Source organism: Trichosurus vulpecula, chromosome 2 (assembly GCF_011100635.1).
Source record: "Trichosurus vulpecula isolate mTriVul1 chromosome 2, mTriVul1.pri, whole genome shotgun sequence".
In the NCBI taxonomy this organism is placed as follows: domain Eukaryota; kingdom Metazoa; phylum Chordata; class Mammalia; order Diprotodontia; family Phalangeridae; genus Trichosurus; species Trichosurus vulpecula.
Genome location: NC_050574.1, coordinates 438,981,769 through 439,007,501, shown reverse-complemented (window position 1 = coordinate 439,007,501; position 25,733 = coordinate 438,981,769). Strand labels below are relative to the sequence as shown.

The window sequence follows — 25,733 nt, the reverse complement described above, 5'->3', positions numbered from 1 at the left end:
GTTGTCTTACCCAGAGTAAAGCCAGAATCATTGGGCGCTAAGACTTATGGAAGCAACAAACATTTATGGGTTGTTTTTTATGGTGTGCATGTATGACATACAATTCCATTGTTCTCTTTCAAGAAACAACTTCTTAGTATGCTTTTCTTTAAGGAGAGATTTGAATATGTCTTACTAGGGGAGAAGGGAAGGCGATAGCTACTGTGCTAAGTGCTTTCAACAAATATTGTCTCATTTGATTCTCATAACAACAGTGGGGATTAGGTTCTCTTATTATCCCTATTTTACAGTTGAGGAAACTGAGACAAACAGAAGTTAAGTGACTTGTCCAGGACCATGTGGCTAGTGTCTGAATCCAGATTTCAACTCACACCTCCTTGATTCCAGGGCTAGAGTTCTATCCACTGTGCCACCAACTGCCTTTAGCAAACAATGAATCAAACCTCAAGCATTTGTTAGCAAGTACGATGTACCAAGCACTGTGCTAAGTGATGGAAAGTCAAAAATGAGAGTGTCCCTGACGTTTAGGAGCTTACCTTCTATCATAGGGAATATGTCCATGTATTTACATCTCCAAAACAGGTACATAAAAGATTATTTGGGTACAAGTATCTAGGGGATCAGGAAGGACTTCCTGAAGGTCACACTTGAACTAAGTCTTGAAAAACTAATTAGAAATTAGAAGAGAAATAAGGGAACAAAGAAGAGTTAGTTTTAGGTATGGAGGCAGCCAGGACAACAGCAGGGAGATGGGCAATGCAGTGTCAGTTATGGTGTACATTAAGAAGGGCAATTTGACTGGACTGTGGAGTGTATGAAGGGGAGTCGTGTGTCATAGAGTTAGAATTTACGTTGGAGCCAGATTGTGAATGACTTTAATTCCCTACAGAGAAGATGATATTTGTTCCTATTGGCATAAAGTAACTGTTGTTTATTAAGTGGAAGAGAGATATGGTCAGACTTAGGAACATCATTTCAACATCGGTATAAAGGGGAGACTTGAGTAGAATGAGCCTTGAGTCAGCATAACAAATAAAGAGGTTATTTTCTTTCTTTAAAGTAATATTTATTTTCCCCAGTTACATTATAAAACAATTTGTTAAACGTTTTTTGTTGTTTTTAAGGTTTTGAGTTCCAAATTCTATTCCTCCTTCCCTCTCCTCCCTACCCCCAGATGGTAAGCAATCCAATATAGGTTATCCATGTGCAATCTCTGAAAGGATAGTGATATCCACAATAGTAATAGGGAAGTGTTGAAGAGGGGTGGGTTTGAGGGGAAGGATAGTAAATTGTGTTTTACACTTGTTTTTTGATGCCCACTGGACACACATTTCAAAATATCCAAAAAGGCAATCGATGATGTCCTGTTGTTGATAGGTTGTTGTTCAGTCGGGTCTGACTTTTCATGACTTGGCTATGAGGTTTTTTTGGCCAGGATGCTGAAGTTATTTACCATTTCCTTCTTTAGCTCATTTTACAGATGATGAAACTGAGGCAGGTAGGGTTAACTGACTTGGCCAGGGTCACACAGCTAGTTTCTAAGGCTAAATTTGAACTCAGGAAGAGGAGTCTTCCTCACTCCAAACCTGGTACTCTTTTCACTGTGCCACCTAGCTGCCCCATGATGATGTATCCCCAGAGCCCAAAAGAGAGACTCCAGCTGGATGTATATACTCAGAGCAATCTGAGTGGGGGTAGTAATTGAGCTCAGAGGAGCTAATGTGGTCACTAAGTGACAGAATGCAGGGAAAAAAGACTGGGGTCCTGGATGGCAACTTGGGGTATACCCACAATTAGGAGGTGTACTATGCATGATGATCCAGCAAAGGAGATGATGAAGGTATAGTCATTCAGGTGAGAACTAGGAGATCAGAGTTGGAGAAGAGAGAAGATGCAGGAAACGATGGTCAAACAGAAATTAAGAAAGATGAGGAGTGAAAAAATCATCAGATTGGACAATTAAGAAATCATCGATGACTACAGACATAATAGTTTCAGCTGAGTGATGAAGCTCAGAAGCCAGATTGTAGAGAGCTGAGAAATGAGTAGAGGAAAGGAAGTGAGTTTTGGAGGTATAGACATAGACACAGAGTCCCTTGAACCTGGGATAGCTCTCCTACTGCAAACCTATCCTGTGACCTGGAGAGTTCTCAAAGAAACTTAAAAAACAAAAACCAGCCATTTTATAACATTTGTCTTGTGTTTTGTTTGTTTGAGTCATGTTATTATCATGGGATTTCAGTAGCTTTTTGATCACTGGTTCTTGAGTCATTTCAGTCATGACCCCGCTTGGGATTTTCCTGGCAAAGATACTGGAGTGGTTTGCCATTTCATTTTACAGATGAGGAAACTGAGGCAAACAGGGTTTAGTGATTTGCCCAGGGTCGCACAGCTAGTAAGTGTCTGAGCTGCATTTGAACTCAGGTCCTCCTGATCTCAGGACTGGCATTCTCTCCACTGCCCCACTTAGCTACTCCATACAATCAACTGCTTAGGGTATATGTGATTACTTCTCAAAGTCTTCAGTTCTATAAACTGAAGAATTTGATGGAAAGACCATTGGATGGGAGCAAGAGAAATAAAGATGAAATTGTGGCTCTGCTATTCATTATTTGTGTGTCCTGGGATGTCACTTCACCTCTGGGGGCTGTTCCCTCCTTTGTAAAATGAGGGCGTTGTTATCTCCCTTTCTGCTCTAAAGCCATGAACCTGTGAGGCAAAAGATGGTAAACACATCCCTTGAAGCATGACCTTTTTACATCTATAGGATAAAGGCTCTTTATTTGCCAAAATCTGGGAAAATTGGAAAGCAATATGACAGAAATTAGATTTACTCCGAATCTCAGATCTTCCGCCACAATAAGGACTAAATGGATACAAGACCTAGATATAAATTATCGTGTCATAAACAAATTAGAGAAGCAAAGGAAGAGAAATTATGGACAGTGGGCAAAAAACAAAGTGGACATAAACCCCTCACCTGATATCTCGATCTTAACTATCATGCTATCTCTCTCTTCCCTTTCATGGTTAAACTCCTTCAGAAGGCCATCTCTAATTGACACCTCAACTTCCTTTCCTCTTCTGATTTTCTTGTTCTCTCATTCTCTGTAGTCTGACTTTCAAATTCATCATGCAATTAAAAAATGCTGTCTCTTGTTACCAGTGATCTTCTTATCACCAAATCTAATGAGCCTTTTCACTCTTTTTTTCTTCTTGGCTCCTCTGCATTTTGTGACACTGTCTGTCACCATTATTTTGATACTTTCTTCTTTCTAGGTTTTCATGACTCCTGGTTCTCCTCCTACTTGTCTGACTTTCTCCTTTGCTGAATCTTCATCCAAGTCACACCCAGTAGCTGTGGGTGTCCCACAGGTTCTGTCCTGGGACCTTTTCCCTTTCCCTCTATACTGTTTCATTTGGTGACCTAATTAGCTCCCATGGATTCATTTATTACTTCTTGGCAGATGATTCCATTTGCTTAGTTCTGTCTCTCCTTATCTCCAAATCTTACATCTCCACCTACCTATTGAATATCTTGAGATGAATGTTGCATAGACAGCTCAACATATCCAAAACTGAAATAATTCTCTTTTTTCCCCAAAACCTTCCCCCCTTTCCTGTTATTGTAGAAGATGTCACCATCCTCTCAGTCACCCTGCTGTTGGTAAGCAAAATGGGCTCCTTAGCACTTAGTTCAACAAGTGCCCTTGAAGAGTTTGGCTTTTGTTTGCTCTGAGTAATTCAACATATTTCATTGAGTCTTACTAAGTGCTAAGCCCCAGGCCCAAACCCCTATTAGGTGTAAAACCTATGTGGGTGTGGATTGGCAACTAAAGTGGGGCCCAAGGTGAGGCTAACTCCAGGGAGGGCCTAGTTTACATGTCTGGGACACCAGAGGCTTTTAGACCACTGGGTTTAAGTCCACCTCTTTGTGACGATTCTAGGTCATGTGGGTGAGTTGCATGTGTGACTCACCCCTGACGCTGAAAAAGATATAAAAACCAGGGGTTGGCTGTCTGTTCTTTGGAGCTCTTTGCCGCAGCAGTGGTGGCGCACATGACTCTGGGCCAGCCCTTGTTCTGAGCTCCCGGGCTGAACCTAGATATTGGTAACTATGAATTGTATTGGGTCTGTCTGTTGATGTAATTTGTTTGTATTTTGCTCTGAAGTTCAGTGTGCTGGCTTTTTCCCCTGAAATAAGTAAATGATATTTGTGTGCTGAATTAAAGTAAGCTTGCCAACCCCTTAACCTTGCTTTCCTTAGTTAAGCAGATCAAAAGAACCTGTGCTGTTGGCAGCTTTCTGGGTGCTGGCTGTGGGCGGATCTTACACCCCCACAGAAGCTGCTAGCCGGATTGTTGAAACAAGGTGTCATCCTGTCATCCACTCTCATTCTCTCTCATCCCCCATATTCAATCTATTGCCAAGTTCTGTTGATTCTGCCTTCTTGATATCTCCTTCATATGCCTCCTTCTCTCCTCTGAAACTGGCATCACTGTGGCACATGTTCTTCTCAACTTACACTTGGACTACTGAAATAGTCTTCTGATTGGTCTCCTTGCTAGTCTCTCCTCACTCCAGTCTATCCCCCTCCACTCAGCTCTCAAGTCTGTGTCCCTAAAGTGCAGGTTTGACCATATTATCCCTTTTATTCAATCAACTCTAGAAGCTCCCTGGTACCTTCAACCTTAACCCCTCCTGCCTTTCTTGTCTTCCTACAACTTACTCCCCTCTGCATACTCTGTGATGCAGTGACATTGACCTCCTTGATTTCCTCCAGACAGGATAATCCATTTCCCTATTCTGGGCATTTTCGCTGGCTGTCCCTCATGCCTACAGTTCTCTCTCATCAACACCTCTTTTTTTCAAATCTCAGCTAAAATACCACCTTCTGCATGAAGTCTTTCCCAGCCACCTTTAATAACAGTGCCTTTCTTCAAGGGCAGACCAGTGTGCACAGATAGACTCTTCCTATGTTTTCCATTTTTCTACCTTGTCTTTCTCTGTCTTACTCCTTTCTGAAAAAGCCTGTGTACCAGCCTCGCGCTACCCCCACAGTCCTTTATCTATTTCTGACATTGCCGTGGCAACTGAAGTTTTAGGGGCAGTACTTCTCCTTCCCTCTATGCCCTTGGTAAAACTGTGAATTATTTTGGAAAGCAATTTGGAATTATGCAAATAAAATGATTAGAATGCTGATAAAAATAGTGCCTTTCCTCTGAGATTATCCAGTTTATCTTGTACATTCCTTGTATGTGTATAGTTGTCTGCATATAGCTTTTCCATCAGACTGAGTTCCTTGAGAAGAGGGAGTGTTTTTGCTTTTTTTGTGTGTATTCCCAGAACTTACCACAATTCCTGGCATGTAGTAGATACTTAGTAAATGTTCCTTGGTGGCTTGAAAATTTGAAAATCTTTTGCACAATGGAAATTAATGAAGCTAAAAACCAGAAGGGAAACTGTTAATGGGGAAAAACCTTTGTATCAAGCTTCCTTGATAAAAGTCTGTTATCCAAGCTAGATAGGGAACTGTTTCAAATGTTGTACATAGGGACAAGAACCATTTCCCAATAAACAAGTGGTCAACAGATATGAAAAAGCAGTTCTGAAAAGAAAAGTAAGCTATGAACAAACATCAGTGTGAAAAGATCTTCCAAATCACTAAATGCAAATTCAAATACCTCCAACTCTGCCTCACAAAAATTAAAAGAACAATTCTTGGAGGGAATGTGGAAAGACCGGCACAGATAGGCATGGTTGGTGGAGTTGGGAAGTGGTCCACCTCATCTCAAAAGCATTTTGCATCTATTCCCAAAAAGTAAACTAGACCACGTATGCCTTTTGACCCAATGTCTACTAGGCATATACTTCAGAGAGATAAAATAAAGAGGAAAAGCACAAAAATAGTTATTGTGGTTCTTTTCATAATGTTAAGGAACTAGAAACAATGTGGATACCCATAAATTAGGTAATGTCTGAACAAATTATGCTATATTAATGTAACAATATTTTTTTCCATAAGAAATCAGTGAAGGGATATATCTAGAGAAATGTGAAGACTTTTATGACCTGATTCAGAATGTAGTGAGCAGAACGAGGAGAATAATTTATATAATGACTACAACATTGCAAAAAAAGACATGAACACTGACTAACCATTTCTCCAAAGAAATAATGAAGCATGCTTCTCACTTCTTGGTAGAAAGGTAATAAATTAGAGATAAAGTATAAAGTATACATTTTTCAAACATGGCCAATGTATGGATTTGTTTTGATTATGCTTATGTGTTACAAGGGAGGATTTTTTAGTTAAAAAAGGGGGGGAGTTAAGAGAGTGTAGAGGGGCTTGTGATTTTGATTCACACCGCCCCCCACAAAAAAAAAAGAACAAAGAAATTTCAGTGAAGCATTTAAAAGAGCACCTAGAAGAGAAGAGAAGATTCAGGAAAAAATAAAGATGAGGAGGACATCTTTGAAACTAATGAAGTAAATTTATTATAAACTTTTGAAGAAGAAATAACCTAGACATAGTGGTGATTTACTGTTTCATGTGTAATCTTTTTTTGTTATTCTTTGTACATAAAATGCTCAGTTCATGTTTTTCAAATTCAGAATAACATTTCTTTTAAAGAGCAGTTAGGAGGATATCCTGGGCTTATCATTTGTGCTGCTGTTGCCAAAGAGATAGAGTTTATTGGTAACAGAGTAATGCCATTTTGTATTTGTGTCATTTTATTTGCTCAGCTGAGAATGCAATAACTAGAACTTCATTGAATTATTTACCATTCCTGAATCAAAGTTTTTAAAATTTAAGAGCCCTGAGAGATGAATTGGTAAGCCCTGGGCCAATTTTCCAGCTACCTACCTCCTAAATTTTCTCATTCATATACTTTCATTTTTGCATTTTCAGCTTCCGCACATGTTATGGGGGTGTGGTTCAGATGTTCCTTTTGGCACTCAGTTCTCTATATGAGTTCTAGACTTTATTTTTTATTTAATGGTTTAACACCCAGGGACAGAGTAAATAGAACGCTCAAGTAAATAGAAAAACAAAAGAGCCAAATCAGACATGTTTCCGAAAGGAAAACTCTATATTTCTAAAAATATTTGCCTTGTTAAAAGAAAAGAATAAAAATCTACTGGAACCAGTTAGCTGACTAATGTTTTCATTATAACTTTGAAAAGTTCTCTAATTTTACACTAAGTTGGATTATTAGCTAACTACCAGATAAAGATCGAAAACAAAATGTAAATTAGAAACAAGTAGATTAAAAGAAGTTGAAAAGTGCCTGTTTTAATTGCTGTTCTTCATAGTGAAGAAGTGTGAAGTTAGGTGGTGAGTTCATTGATGAAAGTAGAAATGTTTTCCAATGGGAATGCCTTAGATAATTTATTTCTCTCCTGTTGAATGATTTTTCATGCTACTGGGGCCTCAGATTGTTCAAATTGCACTTTCTACAAAAGACAATCAGAGGTCATTTTCTTTAGCTAAGACTAACAGATTTATTACCCAACTATTTTTCATTTATTAGTCCAATAATTAGTCCAACTTATTGCATTTCATTGTGCAGTAGCAAAAATAGATGAAAGTTCTTTCGGTTGCCTTTTCTCACTATTATAAGATGGCTCGGGACCTGTCATCTGCAGGCTACTTTGATTAAGCCTTTTCGCAGCATTTTTCTCAAGATGTTTTTTTCCAAATTAAAGGACTATTAATCAAATTTACAAATTAAATAAAATGCATTTTGTTAAATGATAAAATTTATTAATTAAGGTTTTCCTTAGAAATCTCATCCAAGAGTATGAAAAGTTAAGAAAGTCAGTGTTCCTTTATGTGGACAGATTCCACAAATCAGGGAAGAGGAATTTAGGGGGTCAGAGTGAAAGCTTTAATGTAGATTATATTGAACAATGTGATATGGGCTCTGGAGTATTTATCTTTGAACACTTACTGACTATGGTAGTGTCTATATATATTTTACAAAAATATCAACCTCTCTATGTGCTCTTATGGTGGCAAAGACCTAGTCTATGTACACACATAGAGTATCATCAAATATTTTTGTATCTATATTGTATAGAGATAATATTAATGTAATATATAAAAATAATATACACATTTATTTTTCATATATTGATATTATGTTTATATTTATATAGGCTATATAAATAATATATATATCATATAAGTAAATATTATTTATACATTTTGTTAGATTAATGTATATGCATAAATAATATATTACCATAATCATTAACTGGTTTTGTATGTTGTGTTCAGCACATTTCTTAGAACAATCACCTTGGGTTCAGCTAAGCTTTAATTTGTACAGTCAGACCTAGGATTATACAATTGACTCTTTAGCAGATGTGAAATGTTTTTTGATCTTTTTTCTTATTAGAAATATCCATTCACTTAGTGAACTGTTTCATTTATTTGTTTAGGAGGTCTTGACACCATCAGATTTACTAGTTAGTGTGAAACAGAAAAGATCTGGAAACTGTGATAATGTACTCTAGAATAATCGCGGGATTTTAGAATATTTGTATCTGATGGTTCTGCTCTCATTTCTCATTCAGGTATGGCAGCAGCCAAGTTGCTTCACGATTCTGGACAGAGTGTTGTAGTGCTGGAGGCCAGGGATCGAGTAGGTGGAAGAACCTTTACCGTAAGAGTAAGTATGACTTGAGATGGGCAGGTTAGAAAAGAACCTCCCCTCCCTTCCTTGTGTCAAAAAATATTGGAGGGTTATAATAGCATTTTCATTTTTTTTTTTGGTTAGTTAATATTTCAGCTTTAATGGTTTCTGCCCAAGATTTGTGAGTTCTTTAGAGATTGAGGCAGTTCCAGAGCTCACAGTAATTCAAGCAAGAATTCATATTCACAAAGTCTTTCTTTGATCAAGATGCTTCCCTGCTCAGCAGCCTTCCTTGCCTTTTCATTTACCACCTAGTAAAATTTCAGCCCTTTAGTTTGGCATTCGAATTCCCTCCACAATTTGTTCTTAACCTACCTTATCAACACTATGCCCCAGCCAATCTGTGTACCTCACCATCTCCTAACTGTGATATTGTGCTTTCTCACTTCCATAAGTTTATTTAGGTTGTTCTCTCTGCCATGAATGCCCTGTCATTCCTACTTATGAAACTCTCGCTCTAGCTAAAGCATACCTTTTATCGTATCCAAGCTAAACTCTAACTTCCATGATACCATCCCTCAACACAGCTATAACTGAGCCCTTCTTCTGTACAGTTCTTAGTTTAGATCATTTATTTGACATGTAATAGATATTGCATTTCCTATTTCTGAATTGTGTTTCTACCCATCAAAGTTCGACCAGTCTTCAAAACCCCCATCATATGATAACTTCTCCATCAATAAATCAGCAATTATGTATTAAGTGCTTATTATATATGCCCACACTATGTTAGGCTCTGGGGATACAAGTACAAGGAATGAAACAATCCCTGCTTGGAATGAGCTTGTTTTCAAACATTTTCTCAATTTCCCAGTCAAAAGCAGTGTCTCCCTCCTCTGAAGTCTCATAGCACTTATTTTATTCCTTTCTATTGCATTAATCTCATTTTGCTTTTTGTTTGAGCTGTTTGTATACATTTTAAAAATCAAGTTTATTGGATTATAAGCTTTTTGGAGACAGGAACATGTTTTATATGCATTTGCATTTCTCACTGCACCTAATACAGTGCTTTGCACAGAGTAGATATCTTAACAAATGTTGAATAAATGTCTAATAAATGAAGAATTTGGAGGATATTTAGTCCATCTTCCTCTAATTGCAGAAATCTCTTTTATAGCAGCTCAGCCAAATGGTTACCCAACCTCTTCTTGAACAATACTTAAAGAGGAAGCATACCATCTTGTGAAGTCTCCCTTAATATTGTCAATCACCTCTAATTCTTAGAGGGTTATTCTTTAGTAGCTGAATAAAAACAATTATCAATTTCGAACTGTTAAGGATGTGGAGATATTTAACAAGCTAAATTATAATTGTACCTTCCCTGTCCAGCTAAGACTTTCCAAATGACTAGCAAACTATACTCTGAGTGGTTTGAATTTTGTTTAATTTTATTCCTTGCTTTTCTTGTTGGTGTCCAAATGATTAGGTACTTTCTCTAAACTAAGTTGAAGAACTGAACAAAGAGAATTCATAATATTTCATGTCTTATTTAAAATAAGACAGTAATCCAGATTCAGTGTATAGCTGTCCAAAAAAAGTGAATGCAATAGACCATGTGATTCATTTTAAGCAATCTTTTTATTCAGAAATTGGTTGTCTAAATGAGATAATAGCTTTTCTCATATATGTGTGTGTCTATAATTATATATAATTATATACACACTGTACAGGGATTTTTAGATTTTATACTAAATAAGCTTTTATGTATACATATAATATATTGGTGCCTTTACATTGCACATTTATATATTTGAGTATTTTATTTATATATGTATAGAGAGAATGACCATAAGGAACAGCAAAAAGCAACAATATTTGATGATATTGAAAATTTTCAAATAAATAAAAACAGAGGAAATAGGCACATTAACCCGAAGTATTTCAAAGATGCACTCAAAGTAATAATAAGTGGGGTAAAGTATTAAATTTCAGCATGCTGATTAGTTTCTTCTGTTTGTTATTTTCAGTAATATATATTTTTTATTTTTTATTGGAAAACCAGAATAAACATGTTAAATATGTGGACCTTGGAGGAGCCTATGTTGGGCCAACCCAGAATCGTATATTAAGATTAGCTAAAGAGCTGGGATTGGAGACCTACAAAGTGAATGAAGTAGAACGTCTCATCCACCATGTCAAGGTAAGTTCAGATCCACCTCTGAGAAATTCTAAACCTTCTACATTTCTACTTAGAAGGGCCATATGATGTTCCCTCGTATTCTTCTCTATCTCTGTATCACTTAAGTACATTTTAAAATTTCATTTCATTAATATTCCTTAGTGGGAATTAGATGGGGTCTTGACTCTATAGAGAGAAGGCATAAGCTTAGGGTCAACACCTACTTAATAAAAGTGTTGTTTAACCAAATAATAGTTGAAAAATCTCAGAAATATGTTTGAAATTCAGTTTGTTCATTTCCTTTAGTTTTATACCAGAAGTTATGTTGTATCTTGTGATTTTTTTTTTGAGTCAAGCTTTTTATTTAATGTTACAAAAAATTATCTAGTCAAACAGACCAAAGCCCATGTCATCATCGGACTCCTCGGATTCTTCCTTTTTTGCTTCCTCTTTCTTCTTCTCCTCAGCTGGGGCAGCTGTGCTAGCAGGAGCAGCCCCTCCAGCAGGGGGAGCACCACCAGCTGCTGGGGCAGGTCCACCAACTCCTACATTGCAGATGAGGCTTGCAATGTTTACATTGGACAGGGCCTTTGCAAATAATCCAGGCCAGAATGGTTCAACATTTACACCTGCTGCTTTAATGAGGGCATTGATTTTATCCTCCGTGACCGTAACCTCATCGTCGTGAAGGATGAGGGCGGAGTAGATGCAAGCGAGCTCGGAGACGGCCATTTCAGCGGATGGACGAGGAGACTCGTTTGTAGTGGTGCTAGTCGCCGGCTGAAGTGAGGGGTCACCACAACGCAGCCTTAGCTTCCGAAGAAGAACCGAGCACCTTACAGACAACTGAAGAGCATCTTGTGATTTTTTTAAAGCTGGCTAAACATATCACAGTATTTTGCTCAACAATTTATATTTCAAAGATACCTGAGAGACTTTTAAATATATTATTTTAAATATTGTATTAAATATATATAATACAATATGTACACATATAATTAAATAAGTTATTTAAATATTTGAAATAATGGGTGATACTAGCATGTAGACCAAATATCAGAACATTCATAAGAAACAATTTCGTATGATAAGAAATAAAAAGCAACCATAAGTGATGGTATGGGGTAAATATTTACTAATTTTTAAATAAATATATTTTTCCATTTCAGATTTAGATTTTTATAAACATTTCAACTCTACTTCAATGTTTATCCAGCAACAAGACATAATCATCATTTTAAAAAAAATTATTGAACATTGTAGTTCAATAGAAAGAGTCAGCCAATCAGAATGAGGGCTGCATTCAAATCCCCATCTGACACTCTTTGGGCATTCAGTTTCTTCATCTGAAAAATGGGAGCGTAGAATTGGATACATGGATCATGAGATTCACTGAACATCAATCACTACCTCCCAATAAAAAGATATAATTAACTGTCCACTCTGATTTTAAGTCCCCTTGTTTAGATTTAATTATAATTTGTATCTAGTTTTTAAATTTTTATGGTTTTTTGCCTTACCCTGGATGTTTTTCTAGAATATTATCTATAAAAAAGAGGTGACAGTAGATTACATATTCTTGGCAAAAGTCAATAAACTCGCAAATGACCTGTTATTCTCATTTTGTACTTGTAAAAATAAGGATTAGAGGGTCTTTTTCTTAGTTCTTAGTAAAAGTACTGTTGATGGATGAAAAAGTGACTTAGTAACCAATCTCAGCAGTGATATTCCAACTCTACCAGGAATTGTTGTAGGACTTAAGATGGGCACCAGGGCTCTGATGTAAACAACATGCTGCACTTTGTCCCTGTTCATTGGCCTAGTACTGTCAGTATTGAAAGAGCTCTTTGGACTCAGAGCTCTTCCATTGCCCTGAAATTTCTGTCCTCTAAGTGAGGGAATTTGAAGCTTAGGTGAGTGATTTGGGTTTGTTTGTTTTTTTTTATCTCGATTACAAAAGAACAGTTTCTTTGGACAGTTTGACTCCAAAGATTTCTAAATATTAGTTTAACTATAATCTATTTTGAGGTCTGATGGCTCTTCTCCATAGAAGGCTTTATGACAGTAAATATCTGATGTTTGTAAGAGCTCTCAGAATTGGACAATTGGTCTGGAGTTCTGGGTGTTCCCCCCTCCTACTTCATTTCTCTTTTTCTTAGCTTATGTTCCAAATACATTTCTGTAAGCAGGAATCATTTCTGGAATTAGTCACAAGACTTGAAAGCTTCCAAGTTCTCCTTCACTCTGCTATCTCTTCCTTCCCTATCACCTGCCATGCTAAATAATTATTTGATACAGCAGTCTTCAAATACTTTGGTCCCTTAAAAATTACTGAGCACCCCAAAGAGCTTATTTATGTAGGTTATATCTATCAATATTTAGCATGTTAAAATTTAATATTTTTATGAAAACATTTTTTACCTCATAGATATCCTAAAAGAGTCTCAGGGACTCCTAAAGGTATCCAGATCACGCTTTGAGAAATGCTGATTTAACTTAAGTGACTTAGCTTCTTTATCTCTTAATTGGGGAGAACTTTGCATCTAACATAGGTAATTTACTAATTTTAACAAGAAATATTTAAAAGTTTCTTTATATAATAAGAATTTAAACTATTAATTTCCTCCAATTTTAAGGCTATATTGCATGTTTTAGTAGGAAATTTAATGGAAAACTGGTATACCAGGAAGTTGGGGCCTCTTCCAGTGGGGAATGCTAATATAACACCTTAAGAGAAAAATAGGAAAGATTTATTAAGTGCCTACTATGAGCTCTGCACTTTAAAAATATTATCTCATTTGGTCCTTACAACAACTCTCCTGTGTAGGTGCTATTATTATCCCCAATTTAAAGTTAAGGAAATTGAAGCAGGCAGAGGTTAAGTGATTTGCTAGGTATCTGAGGCCAGATTTGAGCTCTAGCCTTTCTGACTCCAGGTCGAGCACTCTATTCACTGGGCCACCTGGATGTTTCATAAAGAGAATGGAAGCACCCAAGAAGGGGAAATTATAGGGCAGCTCATCATTGGACAATTATCTAACTAAAAGAATTAAATCTGCAATACCACGCATATAACTTTGTACCATCTGGTGACATACTGCATTGTGCTATTGAGACCACCTTGAGACATGAGAGATATTTATTCTTGTCCCTAAAAGTTTTTAAATAAACGGTCCCTTTGATGAACATGTATCCCCCTCAGTCCTCTGGCGATGATCCCTTTAATATTTATGGTCCTCCAGGGTATCATTCATTTTTAGTACTGCTATATATCCACCTCTTGTTAACATGTAGTTTTTTAGGATTTTGTTCATGAATAAAACATCACAGCCTAATTAAGTCTTAATTTTCAGTGTGGTTAAACAATGATTTTCGCTTGAAGCACTATAATCCAGAAGGTGATTTCCTCACTTCTCTGTTGCCAATGATTCATCTGTTACTGCTGAATAATATTATTTATTGAGACTGAATCTGGTTCAGAAAACATCAGCCATTCCCCAACTGATGGGCATCCCTGCAATTTCCAGTCTTTTTTGCCACCACAAAGAGAGCTTCTATAAACATTTTAGAAGACATAGGTTCTTTTCCTTTTTCCCTAATCATGTTTGGAAATAGAGTTAGTAGTGGTAAAAAAAGATGCTATCTGCATCTAGAGAAAGAACTGATAAATAGAAGTATGTATAGAATAATTTTATGTATGCATGCATATATATACATACATATGTGTGTGTGTGTGTGTGTGTGTGTGTGTATATATATACACACACATATATACACATATATATTTGTGTCTGATGCTAGGCATCTCTACAGTGAAGGGCAAGGAGGGAAGGGCAAAAAAAAGAAATTTACATGACAACTTTATTTATTTAAAAGGAATAGAAAAGACACCAGAGCAGTCCAGGGGGAAAACTGTTGGACCTGGGTGAGAGAAGTGTGTGGTCTAGCCCCAGTCTCCAGGAGGCAGAGGTAGCTGTGACTGCTTCCATATCTCCCCATCCATAGAGGGTGGGGGTGATCAGATGGCTGATCAGAGCGGGAGTGCAGGGATCTCTTTTCTGGTGCTGAGCCAGAGTTCTCTTGCTTTGCCCTGCTTGGATCTGGGTTGCAGTCCTGGTCGGGGCTCTTGCGGAAGGAGGAATGCTGGTGTGGCAGAACCTGTGGTAGTTGTGGAGAGGGAGTCCTCCCAGTAGTTACATGGAAAGGGGGACAGGATAGGTTGGAGGGAAATATAGTTAGTGTTTCACAACATGACTATTATGGAAGTGTTTTGCATAACAATACATGTATAACCTATATTGAATTGCTTGCCTGCTCAAGGAGGATGAGTGCAGAGGGAAGAAGGGAGAGAATTTGGAACTCAAAGTTCTAAAAACAAATGTTAAAAAATTCGTTTTGCATGCAGCTGGGAAATAATATATACAGGCAATGGGGCATAGAAATCTATCTTGCCCTACAAGAAAGTAAAGGGAAAAGGTATGGGAGCGGGGGAGAGTGGGGTGATAGAAGGGAGGGCAGACTGGGGAAGGGGGCAATCAGAATATATGACATCTTGTGGTAGGGGGGAGGGTAGAGATGGGGAGAAAATTTGTAACTCGAAATCTTGTGGAAATGAATGTTGAAAACTAAAAATAAATTTAAAAAAATAAAATAAAGGAAGAGCAAGTTGTATATGATGGTTTGGCAGTTTCAGGTGCAGTCATTTTTTTATTATACTATGTTATGGAAATGTTTGTTTTATTCAGTAAGTTAAAAATAAAATAAATCAGCAATTTCAGTTAGCACAGTTTACAGGGCAACCATTTGCTAAGGTAAAATTGCTTTCCTTTTTCTTCTTGGGATTATCTAATTAAAAGAAAAGATACAAATTTAACGAATGTTATGACTTGGCTCTTTCATCCAGTTTTTTAGGTGGGCTCTGGTAGTTGGTAGGAACTATGTCATTGACAAATTAAATTACTACATTTAAGAAGCTTTGTACCAATTTATTGTTTGAAACCAAAACTTAGTGTAGGCAAGCATAAACTCCAGGCACAAAGGGACAACTGTTTGCAGTTCTTCAAGAGATGGGAATAGTTTAGCTCCAAAATCAACAGGATAATCAATAGCATTGGTTTGTGCCCAGTCTCTAGTGACTGATAATTATTGCTCAACTTTCGTATAATTAGGTGAGATGTCAGGGGCCATTTAATCTAACCTATACGTGACCAAGAATCTCTTTTACAATATTCTTAACATGTAATTATCCAGCCTTCACTTGAAATCCTACTCTGAAGAGGGAACTCTTTACCACCTGGGGCAGCCCATTCCATTTTTTGCATAACTCACATTGGTAATAAGTTTATCCTTATTGGAGCCCAAATCTGCCTCTGCAATTTCTACCAATTATTTCCAGTTCTGTCCTTTGAGGTTGAGCAGAACAAGGCTAATCCCATTCCAACATAACACACCTGAAGCCAGTTCTCATAACCCTCTCTAAGTTTTTCTTTTCTAAGCTTAACATGCCTACTTCCTTCAATAACATATTTTCCAGTCTTCATACCAGATTGGTCTCCTTCCTCTGAAAACTTTCCATCTTGTCAATATCCTTCCTAAATTTAGTTCCCAGAACTGAACATAATATTCCACATGTGGTCTAATGATAGGAAAAGAGAGTAGAATAATCACCTATATCATTCTCTTCACTGAAATTTGATTAATGCAGACTCAGCATTAGCTTTTGGGCTACCATGAATGAATGAATGAATGAATTAATGAAAAAACATTTCTTAAGTCCTTATTGTGAAGCCTATGTCACAATATTAATCCTTATTGAATTTGCAGTGCCACAGTGTTTACTTGGCACAGTGCATGGTACTGAGTTGGCACATAAATGTTTACTGACTTGTGTTTCAATCCATCAAAACCTTGAGATCTTTTTTGACCAAGCTGTCATTTAAGCATCTTGTCTCCCATTGTGCATGTGACAGGTGCAATCTGATGCTTTGGCTGTGGACTTGTTTATTTCACTCTAAGAACTTTCTATTCTTGTATGGAGGCTATTAGGACCTTAAAACTGTACCATTTACATATAGTAGTATGAGTTAGTGGATGAGAGAAAACATAGCATGTTATGAGTAAGCAGTTTCTTACACTTCTGCATCAATTCAATCACTACCTCTCTGCCCAGACTCTATTCTCTTTGTACTACAATAGCATTGAATACCATCTGTCAAAAAATTCTGGTTTTTCCAATGTGGTAGATAACATGGTGTAGCGGGAGAAGTGTTAGATGAGGAGTTAGGTGGGTTGTTGCTGCTATTAAGTCGTTTCAGTTGGGTCTGACTCTTCATGACACCCACTTGAGGTTTTCTTGGCAAAGATGCTGGAGTGATTTGCCATTTCCTTCTCCAGCTCATAAGATGAGGAAACAGACAAACAGGGTGAAATGATGTGCCCAGAGTCACGCAGGTAGGAGGTGTCTGAGGCTAGATTTGAACTCAGGTCTTCCTCACTCCAAGCCTGGCACTATATCTACTGTGCTACCTAGCTGCCCCATTTATCAAAATGGAAGATATATATTGAAGAGGCACAGAGATAATTAATAATAACAGTAGCTTTACATTACATATGTTATCCCATTTGATATTCACAACAACCTGTTGAGGTCAGTGCTATTATCATGCTTATTTTACAAATGAGTAAACTGAGGTTAAAAGAGATCAGATGACTTGTTCAAGGTCACACAGCTAGTAAATGTAAGAGATGGAGCTATGAAGCAGGTTCTGCTTGCTGTTGCTATTGTGACTGCTTGCCAAATTCTGTATGAGGAGAGAGCATTAAAGGTTGTCCCTTAATAATGACCACAAACTTGAAATCCATTTGAAAACATTTTATTTAAGGATGCAGTAAAGTTAAGAACTGGAAGAATAATTGGGGTGGGTAGAGAGAGGATAATTGTAATTCCAGGACCCTCAACTTTGCCAAAGAGTTAATAGAGATCAAGGTTTCTCTTGTGTTTAAAGAATAGAGAAATAGACAAGTTAGGAAAGAAAATATTTAAAGTAATTACATTTGCAAGACAGAATGTGAAAACATCCAAGTCCTATATTAGAGCCCTAGGACTTGTTAAAAAAATTAAACATTATCAGGAAATTTGAGACAGACTCCAACCCCCAGTCCTGTTATTTGCAGAAGCCTGGATCAAAGTCCACATTGTGCTTGCTTGTGATCACAGTCTGTTTTGTTTTGTTTTTTTTGCTTATTATGATTGAAATCCATAGGAACAGGTTAGACAACTGCTTTCATTTCACACAGGAACAGCTGCCTGATTCACATGAGCTTCACACGTACCATTTATAGCTAATCTGGCACCAGGAAACCTGTCTGACACATTCAGGAGTCTAGAAGTTTCTGAGACAGACTTAATGATTCACCTCACTACCACCCTTTCCCCATGGTGTTTCTTGTTTGCAGAAATAAACACAGTTTCTGGCAATGACAGATATTTCAGAAAAATAGTTTCAATTGATATAAGGCATATCAAATATGTCTTGGATTAAATAATAGTAAGATTAGTAACTGATACAGATAAAGCTCAGAGGTTCCCAAACTTTTGTAGCATCTACCCCAAATGTTCACACGGACTATCTGTGCCCAACCTGTGGTAGGGCATTCCGAGCTTGTATTGGTCTGATCAGCCAGTCGGATACATTGAAACTTGGCTCTAGCAGAGTGACGTCATTTTGGTCCTCTTAGAGAACAAAGGTCAACAATCAACCAACCCTGTACCCTTGAATTTCAGTAAACTTTCTCCATGCCCTGAATTTAGTATAAAAGGGAAGGAATTTTATAATTTACTATTCATATGCACATAAGAAATAAATAAAAATAGTTGTGTATATAGTTTATGTGCATTCATATAGTAATCTTTTATGAAGAAAATTTTATTCAGTATGTAAAACATATTTGGAATTGTAAAATTGTTAAATGTTCATCAGAACAAAGTCAAATACATAATCCTCTTGACAAGCTGCTCATTCTCCTAGAGGTATGAGCATGTTGTTTGTGAACCCTTGAGATATTAGTTGAAGGTTTACAAAGCATTTTACATCCGTTTACTCATTTAACCTTCACAAAACTTCTAAGAGGTAGGTATTATGCGTATTGTTGTCACCATTTTACAAATGAGTAAATAGAGACCTAGCTAAGTTGTTGTCGTTTTGTCATTTTTCAATCATATCTAACCCTTTGTTAATCCCCTTTGGGATTTCCTTGGCAAAGATATTGGAATGGTTTGCCATTTTCTTCTCCAGCTCATTTTACAGATGAGAAACTAAGGCAAACAGGGTTAAGTGACTTGCCCATGGTTACACAGCTGTCTGTGTGCCTGAGAGTCTGAGGCCAAATTTGAACTCAGGAAGATGAGTCTTCCTAACTCCAGGCTTGGCACTCTATCCACTGCTCCACCTAGTTGCCTGAGATTGGAGAATACTTTTCTCTTTTGTGAGGCAGCCTTTAAACCTTGAAGACAAATATCTTTGAACAAGGAGCATTAATTCTACTTTCCTTTCCCCTTGAACAGTAGTCTGAGGAAGAAAGACTAGAGAATCTTCTCCTACATGCTTGATGGTAGAAGTTACTTAAGAACTACCCTATGTCCAGAGATGCTTATCACCAGGTTGGTCACAGGGTGATATGACTTAGAGCCACAGCAACGTTTTGTACGTTGCAATTTGCATCAGAGAAAGGAATATCCATATTAACTTAAAATTTGATTTGATTCAATTCAGTTCAGCTACCATGTGCAAAGCACTCTAGTAAGCACTGGAGATAACAAAAGCAAAAATGTCACCACCCTCCAGAAGCTTAACATTTTAGGATGTGTAAACAACATGTACAGAGATAAAGAAATAAAAGACATATATAAAGTAATATCATCCTATGGGGGTGAAGAGGGAACTGACAAAGGGAGAACTTTGAAAGGAGCCTAAGAAAAGGGAAGAGCGAAGAGTAGGGAAAGCATTCCAGACATAAGGACACACTGGACAGAAGCATGCAAGGAGATGGAACACCGTAATCTGGGGACAGCAGGTAGACCACTTTAGTTGGCAACATAGTGTTTGAAATGGAATCACCTGGGTAGTTAGGAGAGTGGTAACTTTCACAATAATAGGGAAATTTGGAAGAATACTGGATTTGTGGGCAATGAAAAATATAATGAGGTGTGTAATGCGTATACCAACCCATCCCAAATCTGTTTATTCTATGCAATTCACTGCCCTTCTCAAAATGAAAAGGAATGTAGGATCAAGGCCCTTACTGTGCCAATTCCTGAATCTCACAGCATGCTACAATTGTACCTTTTGCAGTCTTGGGTGTTCTGGGAGATTGGGAATTGGTATGCTAGGTGGGGAGGTGGGAGATTTCCCAATAACATCTTCACAGCTACTAAGTGAGATAGGGAGGGCACACAGGTTGTGATTAGGTTATAAGCACCCTGAAGTTTTGGTACGTGGAGCAAAAGGAGTGAGGTTGAAAGTTTGTACAGTGGAAGGAGTTTATACAATGGAGGGAATGGGTAGGAACGGAGAAAGGGAAGTTTGAGGGGATAAGGGGATAAACTGTGTCTGTGTTGGAAACAAATCAATAAGCGTATCTTAGGCTCCTACTATGTGCCAGGCATTGTGATAAGCGCTAGGTATATAAATAAAGGCAGGATGCAGTCCCTGCTTACAAGTTGCTCATGGTCTAATGGAGATGACACGAAAACAACTTTATATAAATAAGATATAGGCAGGATACATTGGAGATAATCTTAGCAAGAACACACTAGCATTAAGGAGGATTGGGAAACACTTTATTGCAGGAAAGATGGTATGTGACCCCTCTTCCTACTCCCTAACTATTTTACCATATATCCCTTGGGGTCAGGCCATAACCCTCACTTTAAAGATCACTAATATAATGGAAGACCTAAGTTGAAATCTGGCCTCTGATGGTCACTAGTTGTGTGATGTTGGTCAAGTCACTTAACCTGTTGGCCTTAATCCACTGGAGAAGGAAATGGTAAACCACTCCAGTATCCTCACCAAGAGAACCCGTAGATGGTATGGTCCATGGGATCCTGAAGAGTTGTGACTGAATAACTGAACAGCAACAACAAATATAATGGACCCAAAGCACCTCTTGCAGACAAGAAGACCTGGGTTCAAGTCCTACCTCTCACAGATACTGGCTCTGCGACCATGGGCAAGTTACCTAACCTCTCAATGGTCTAAGCAGGTGATGTTCTTAGCAACAAAATCACAGGATTGGTTATTTTTTTTAAAAGACTATGATGACCCCCCCCCCCAAAATTACTTGTTGACTCTTGGAGAAAACTCAGTAGCTTGAAGAAAAAATCAGGATGAATGTATGAAAGCCATCATTTTAACCCTTTGGTTCCTGAGTTTGCTCTCTCTCCCCAAATCAATTAACCACTTCACTCCATCAAAGCAGATTCATAAGAGTGTTTATCCTGTGTATTAGGAACACCAAATGCATTCAGATAATATTATTTGAAAGAAGAGGAGAACAACTGATCTCTAGACACCTATGTTAGAAGCATAACTGATTCTGATAAGAAGACATCACAGTTGTTATGGATTCACCATACTGTTTGGTAATGACTATAGACAATAGGTTCTAATTGTCACAATACTTAGGATTCAGAAATTATTTTAAAAATCCTTAGAACAGGTAAGCACCTACTATGACAAAAAGACTTTTTTTCTTTGAAATTTTAGATTGTTTTTCTGATTATAAATTCTTAGCCATCCAGTGCCTCTGGAATGGCAAGATGCTCTGGATTTCTGGTTGATCCCTTTGTTAGCAAGGGAATATTCAGTCAAATGAATCCCCATTGGTTACACATGAGGCTTTGTGATATTTGTAGAAAGCATTAGTAGTCAGTCTTTGTGGTGTTTGTGGAAAGGAGTAGGAAGTTGACAGTGTGCTTAATGAAAAGAAAGAAATACAGAGTGTATGAAATTCCTGAACTGAGAAAAATCCAATATATGGATTTAGAAGATGACTCTCGTTTGACTATTGCATTAATAAGCAACCATTCATGTTTGAGGCATTATATTTTAAGACACTACAGCAAATGTAGTTAAATTAAGTTTCAGTCTGTTGCTTGATGGTTTGAGAGGAAATTAAATTATCATTTTTAGTTTCCTTTCTACTAATCACAATGCATTATCAAGAAAATCAATTGATGTATATATGAAAATTTTCTAACCTTTGAAATGGTTTTATAGAAATAGGTAGATAGGGGGCAGCTAGGTGGTGCAGTCAGTAGAGCACCAGCCCTGGAGTCAGGAGGACCTGAGTTCAAATCCAGCCTCAGACACTTGACACAAGTGCTAGCTGTGTGACCTTGGGCAAGTCACTTAACCCCAATTGCCCTGCCAAAAAGCAAAAAAAAAAAAAAGAAATAGGTAGATAGATTGATAGATACAGACAGACAGATAGATAGATATGCAAATATGAAGCAAACCTATTATCTCTATTTCTCCTCTGTAGCAGCATTACAGTGCCCTTATTAACTGAGTGATCTACAAGAAATTGTCTCAGTAAACAATTAAATCGTTAATAATTACCAAAATAATTACCATAACCAACATTTACAGAATACACCAAAGTTTGCATAGCACTTTATAATATTATCTCATTTTATCCTTACAACAACCCTGAGAGGTAGGTGCTAATATCATCCCCAGATGAGAAAATTAAGGGAAATAGAGGCTAGGTGACTTAACCTACCATAATATAGCGAGTTTCTGAAGCAGGATTTAAACTCATTGTTTTCCTAACCTAGTCCTGTGATCTATTCACTGTGCTACCCCGCTGCTTGGTTTTGAGGTTTAGGAGTATTTTACCAAAAGTCTTCCAGACCAGTAATGTCTAAAGGCCATAGGTCTTTCCTATAATGCATTCACACAAGAGAAGTCTTAACACTTTCTTTAAAACTTAGTTTTAAATAATTTAAAACTTAGTTTCCTTATCTGTAAAATGAGAGGGTTTGACTTGATGGCCTCTTGAGGTCCCTTCCACCTCTAGATCTATGATCTTATAATACTTTCATGCCCACGGGCAGAAGTACAGTCAAACAAAGATAAACCCAAGAAGGTTATTAGAACTTTAAGTTCAATGGTTGTCAGGCTAGTGGAGGAGGAGGACAAAAGGGGGTGGTTCTGTGAGAGACTACCAGGTCCCATGACACTCATTATTTTTAATCGTTGTGTCCTTCATTATCTCAACACTGAACCAGATGGGCACTGTGGGTCTTAGAAGGAGGTGACAGTTTCTCCCTCAGGCACATTTCTGGTGATATAGACAAAAACACTACAGGGATTAATCTTGGAAAGTCTCCACTGGTCAAGCTTGGGACGTGGGAGTGATAAGTTTTCAGAAAAGGGTAAGCAGAGGTGTTGTTCCACAGGAGGAGACATCCAGCTGTAAGAGTGTCTAGTCACACATCACTCTTCAAAAAAAAATGTTTTTTGACTATCACAGAGTTTTTTTTTTAAATAGAATCTTGAGAACTTCAACTAGGATCATGTTAATATAACTTTTTAACTCTACAGAAGAAAAAGCTCAAGGGTTTTGGTCCTCTTAGAAATGATTGCAGTTTGGGGAATGTGTGACCTTAGATTCTAAGGTTGAGCCAGAACTGTCTTTTTCCCTAATAATCTCAGAAATTCCAAATAAAGCGACCTCCAACCCTAAAAGTAAAGAATTCTTGAAGACAGCTCTGAAGGATTTATCTCGACTGCTGGCAATCTCTCCCAAAAAGGAATTTTGCTGCAATTTTTATGTAGCTAAATAAGGGGTTAGGAAGGGTGAATTAAAGTCTTTTGGAGGTGAGGAGAGAGAAAATAGCTGACTTCAAATACTGAAAGAAAAAAGGCTCATAAAAATATTGATAGTTCCTGAGAGCTAAGACCAATGGAAAAAAAGAGATAGTTTGACAATCTGTAGCCATGGAAGCAAGCAGAGCTAATTGGACCACTCAGGGATCCAGACAGTGACACTGGTTTCATTAATACTATAGTTTTCCCAGATGAACTACTCAGCTACATATAAATGTATCAGATATGTTCCTTTAGACACGTCCACATTTATCTCATGATTTACTAGGGATCTCTTGGGGCACAAATCAATTTTTTTACAAAAAGTGTTATTGATGTGTCTTGTTTCTATAGTACAAACATTTACAGATTTCTACCCTCCCCCAACTGTGTAGGAAGTATCTTGTAACAAAGTAAATCAATTAAGCAAAATGAGAAAACAGTGATCTTAAATGATTAAGTGCACGTAGCATTCTACATCTTCAGCACCACTCTAATCTGTTTTATTTTAAATTAGTAGAATTCTATATTCTTTCTCTCCTACCCCTCCATGCCATTAGGGAAAAAAAAAAGAAAATCAAAACAAATCCCCTCATTTTCTGTATCAATTTGTGTGTGTGTGTGTGTGTGTGTGTGTGTGTGTGTGTGTGTGTCTTGTACCACAGACCTGTTACCTCTTTTTTGGGAGGTGGATAGTTTGTTTTGTTTTTGTCTTTGATCCTTTGGAACCATGGTTGGTCATCAAAACCATAGTTCTTACGGCTTTCACAGTGGTTTGTCTTTACAGTGTTGTTGCTTTTGTATGAATCATTCTCCAGGTTCTGCTCATTTTCACTCTTCATTGGTTTTTTTAAGTCTTCAAAATCATGTGTTTTTGTAATGTTGGTGTTATGGTATAAATTGTTCTTCTGATTCTGCTCTTCACTCTGCATCACTTCATATAAGTCTTGCTATGTCTGTTTGAAATCATTGTCCCACATCTTACAGTATAATAATAGTACTCCATCCTATTCATATATTAAAACTTACTTAGCCATCCCTCAATTGATGGGCATCCCTTTAGTTTCCTGTTTTTTAAACCCACCCCCTGACACACACACAGCTCCTATAAATATTATTCTACATATAAGACCTTTAGGCCTGTTTCTTTTTATACTTTGGGGTATAAGCCTAGCAATATTTTTTCCTGCTTAATAGTATTTTATTTTTTCCAATGACATGCAAAGATAGTTTTCAACCTCCACTTTTACAAAATTTTGAGTTCCAGATTTTTTTCTCCCTCCTCTCCTCCCTGCTCCCCAAGATGGCATGCAATCTGATATAGGTTGTCACATGTACAATTATATAAAACATATTTCCACATTAGTCATGTTATAAGCCTAGCAGTATTAAGCCAACTGGGTTAAGGGGAATGCACTGTTTAGTAACTTTGTATGTTTAATTCCAAATTGCCTTGTGATCATAGTTCAAAGAAACCAAAAGTCCAGTCAGTGGCCTGTGGACATTTCACCTTTCATGTCATTGTCGCAGTCTGTCTCCCAAGCCTAGAATGCACTCCCATTTCACCTCTGTCTCTTAGAGTCTTTAGCTGCCTTGGAAGCTCAACTCAGGGGCCTACCACCTCCTATATGAGGCTTCTCCTGATTTTCCCCAACTGCTAATTCCTATTCCCTTAAATTGTCTCATGTATTTTGTATATTACTATATGTATACATGTTGTTTCCCACCAATAGAATGTAGATCAATAAATGATTGGTGGTTGACCAATTGGCTAATTGCATGACCAAGAATAACACATATAAGTAGAGATAAATGAAATCCACAGAAATTCCTAAACTTCATGTTATTTGTGTAGACCTCTTATTCTGAATTGAAACTTCAAAAAAGCATAATCAAGAAATTGTAAGGAAGGATAAAGAAGAATTTCTGTCGAAAGCATAACGATAAAATGGAAGGATAATGGGAAACGTGTAAATCTCTAGCAGCTAAATATTGCCTCTCTATCACATGTGGTGATAAATTCACTCATGGAGGCATGAA

The 25,733-nt window shown here is 37.3% G+C and overlaps 2 protein-coding genes across 2 annotated transcripts in view; one reads left to right on the top strand and one right to left on the bottom strand.

The window, feature by feature from the left end:
• LOC118836143 (amine oxidase [flavin-containing] B) overlaps positions 1-25,733 on the top strand; it is a 152,594-nt gene that overhangs the window by 58,044 nt on the left and 68,817 nt on the right. The window contains exons 2-3 of the mRNA XM_036743496.1: positions 8,584-8,678; positions 10,705-10,842. Coding sequence (XP_036599391.1) covers positions 8,584-8,678; positions 10,705-10,842 — 233 coding nt within the window. The remainder of the gene's footprint in view (positions 1-8,583; positions 8,679-10,704; positions 10,843-25,733) is intronic.
• LOC118836144 (60S acidic ribosomal protein P1-like) lies at positions 11,172-11,603 on the bottom strand. The gene has a single exon (XM_036743497.1). The coding sequence runs from the start codon at positions 11,551-11,553 to the stop codon at positions 11,206-11,208; it is 348 nt and encodes a 115-aa protein (XP_036599392.1). The 5' UTR covers positions 11,554-11,603; the 3' UTR covers positions 11,172-11,205.

Bases quoted from the DNA above. Each gene is read 5' to 3' on its own strand.
- LOC118836144 (XM_036743497.1), bottom strand. From the start codon at position 11,553: ATGGCCGTCTCCGAGCTCGCTTGCATCTACTCCGCCCTCATCCTTCAC.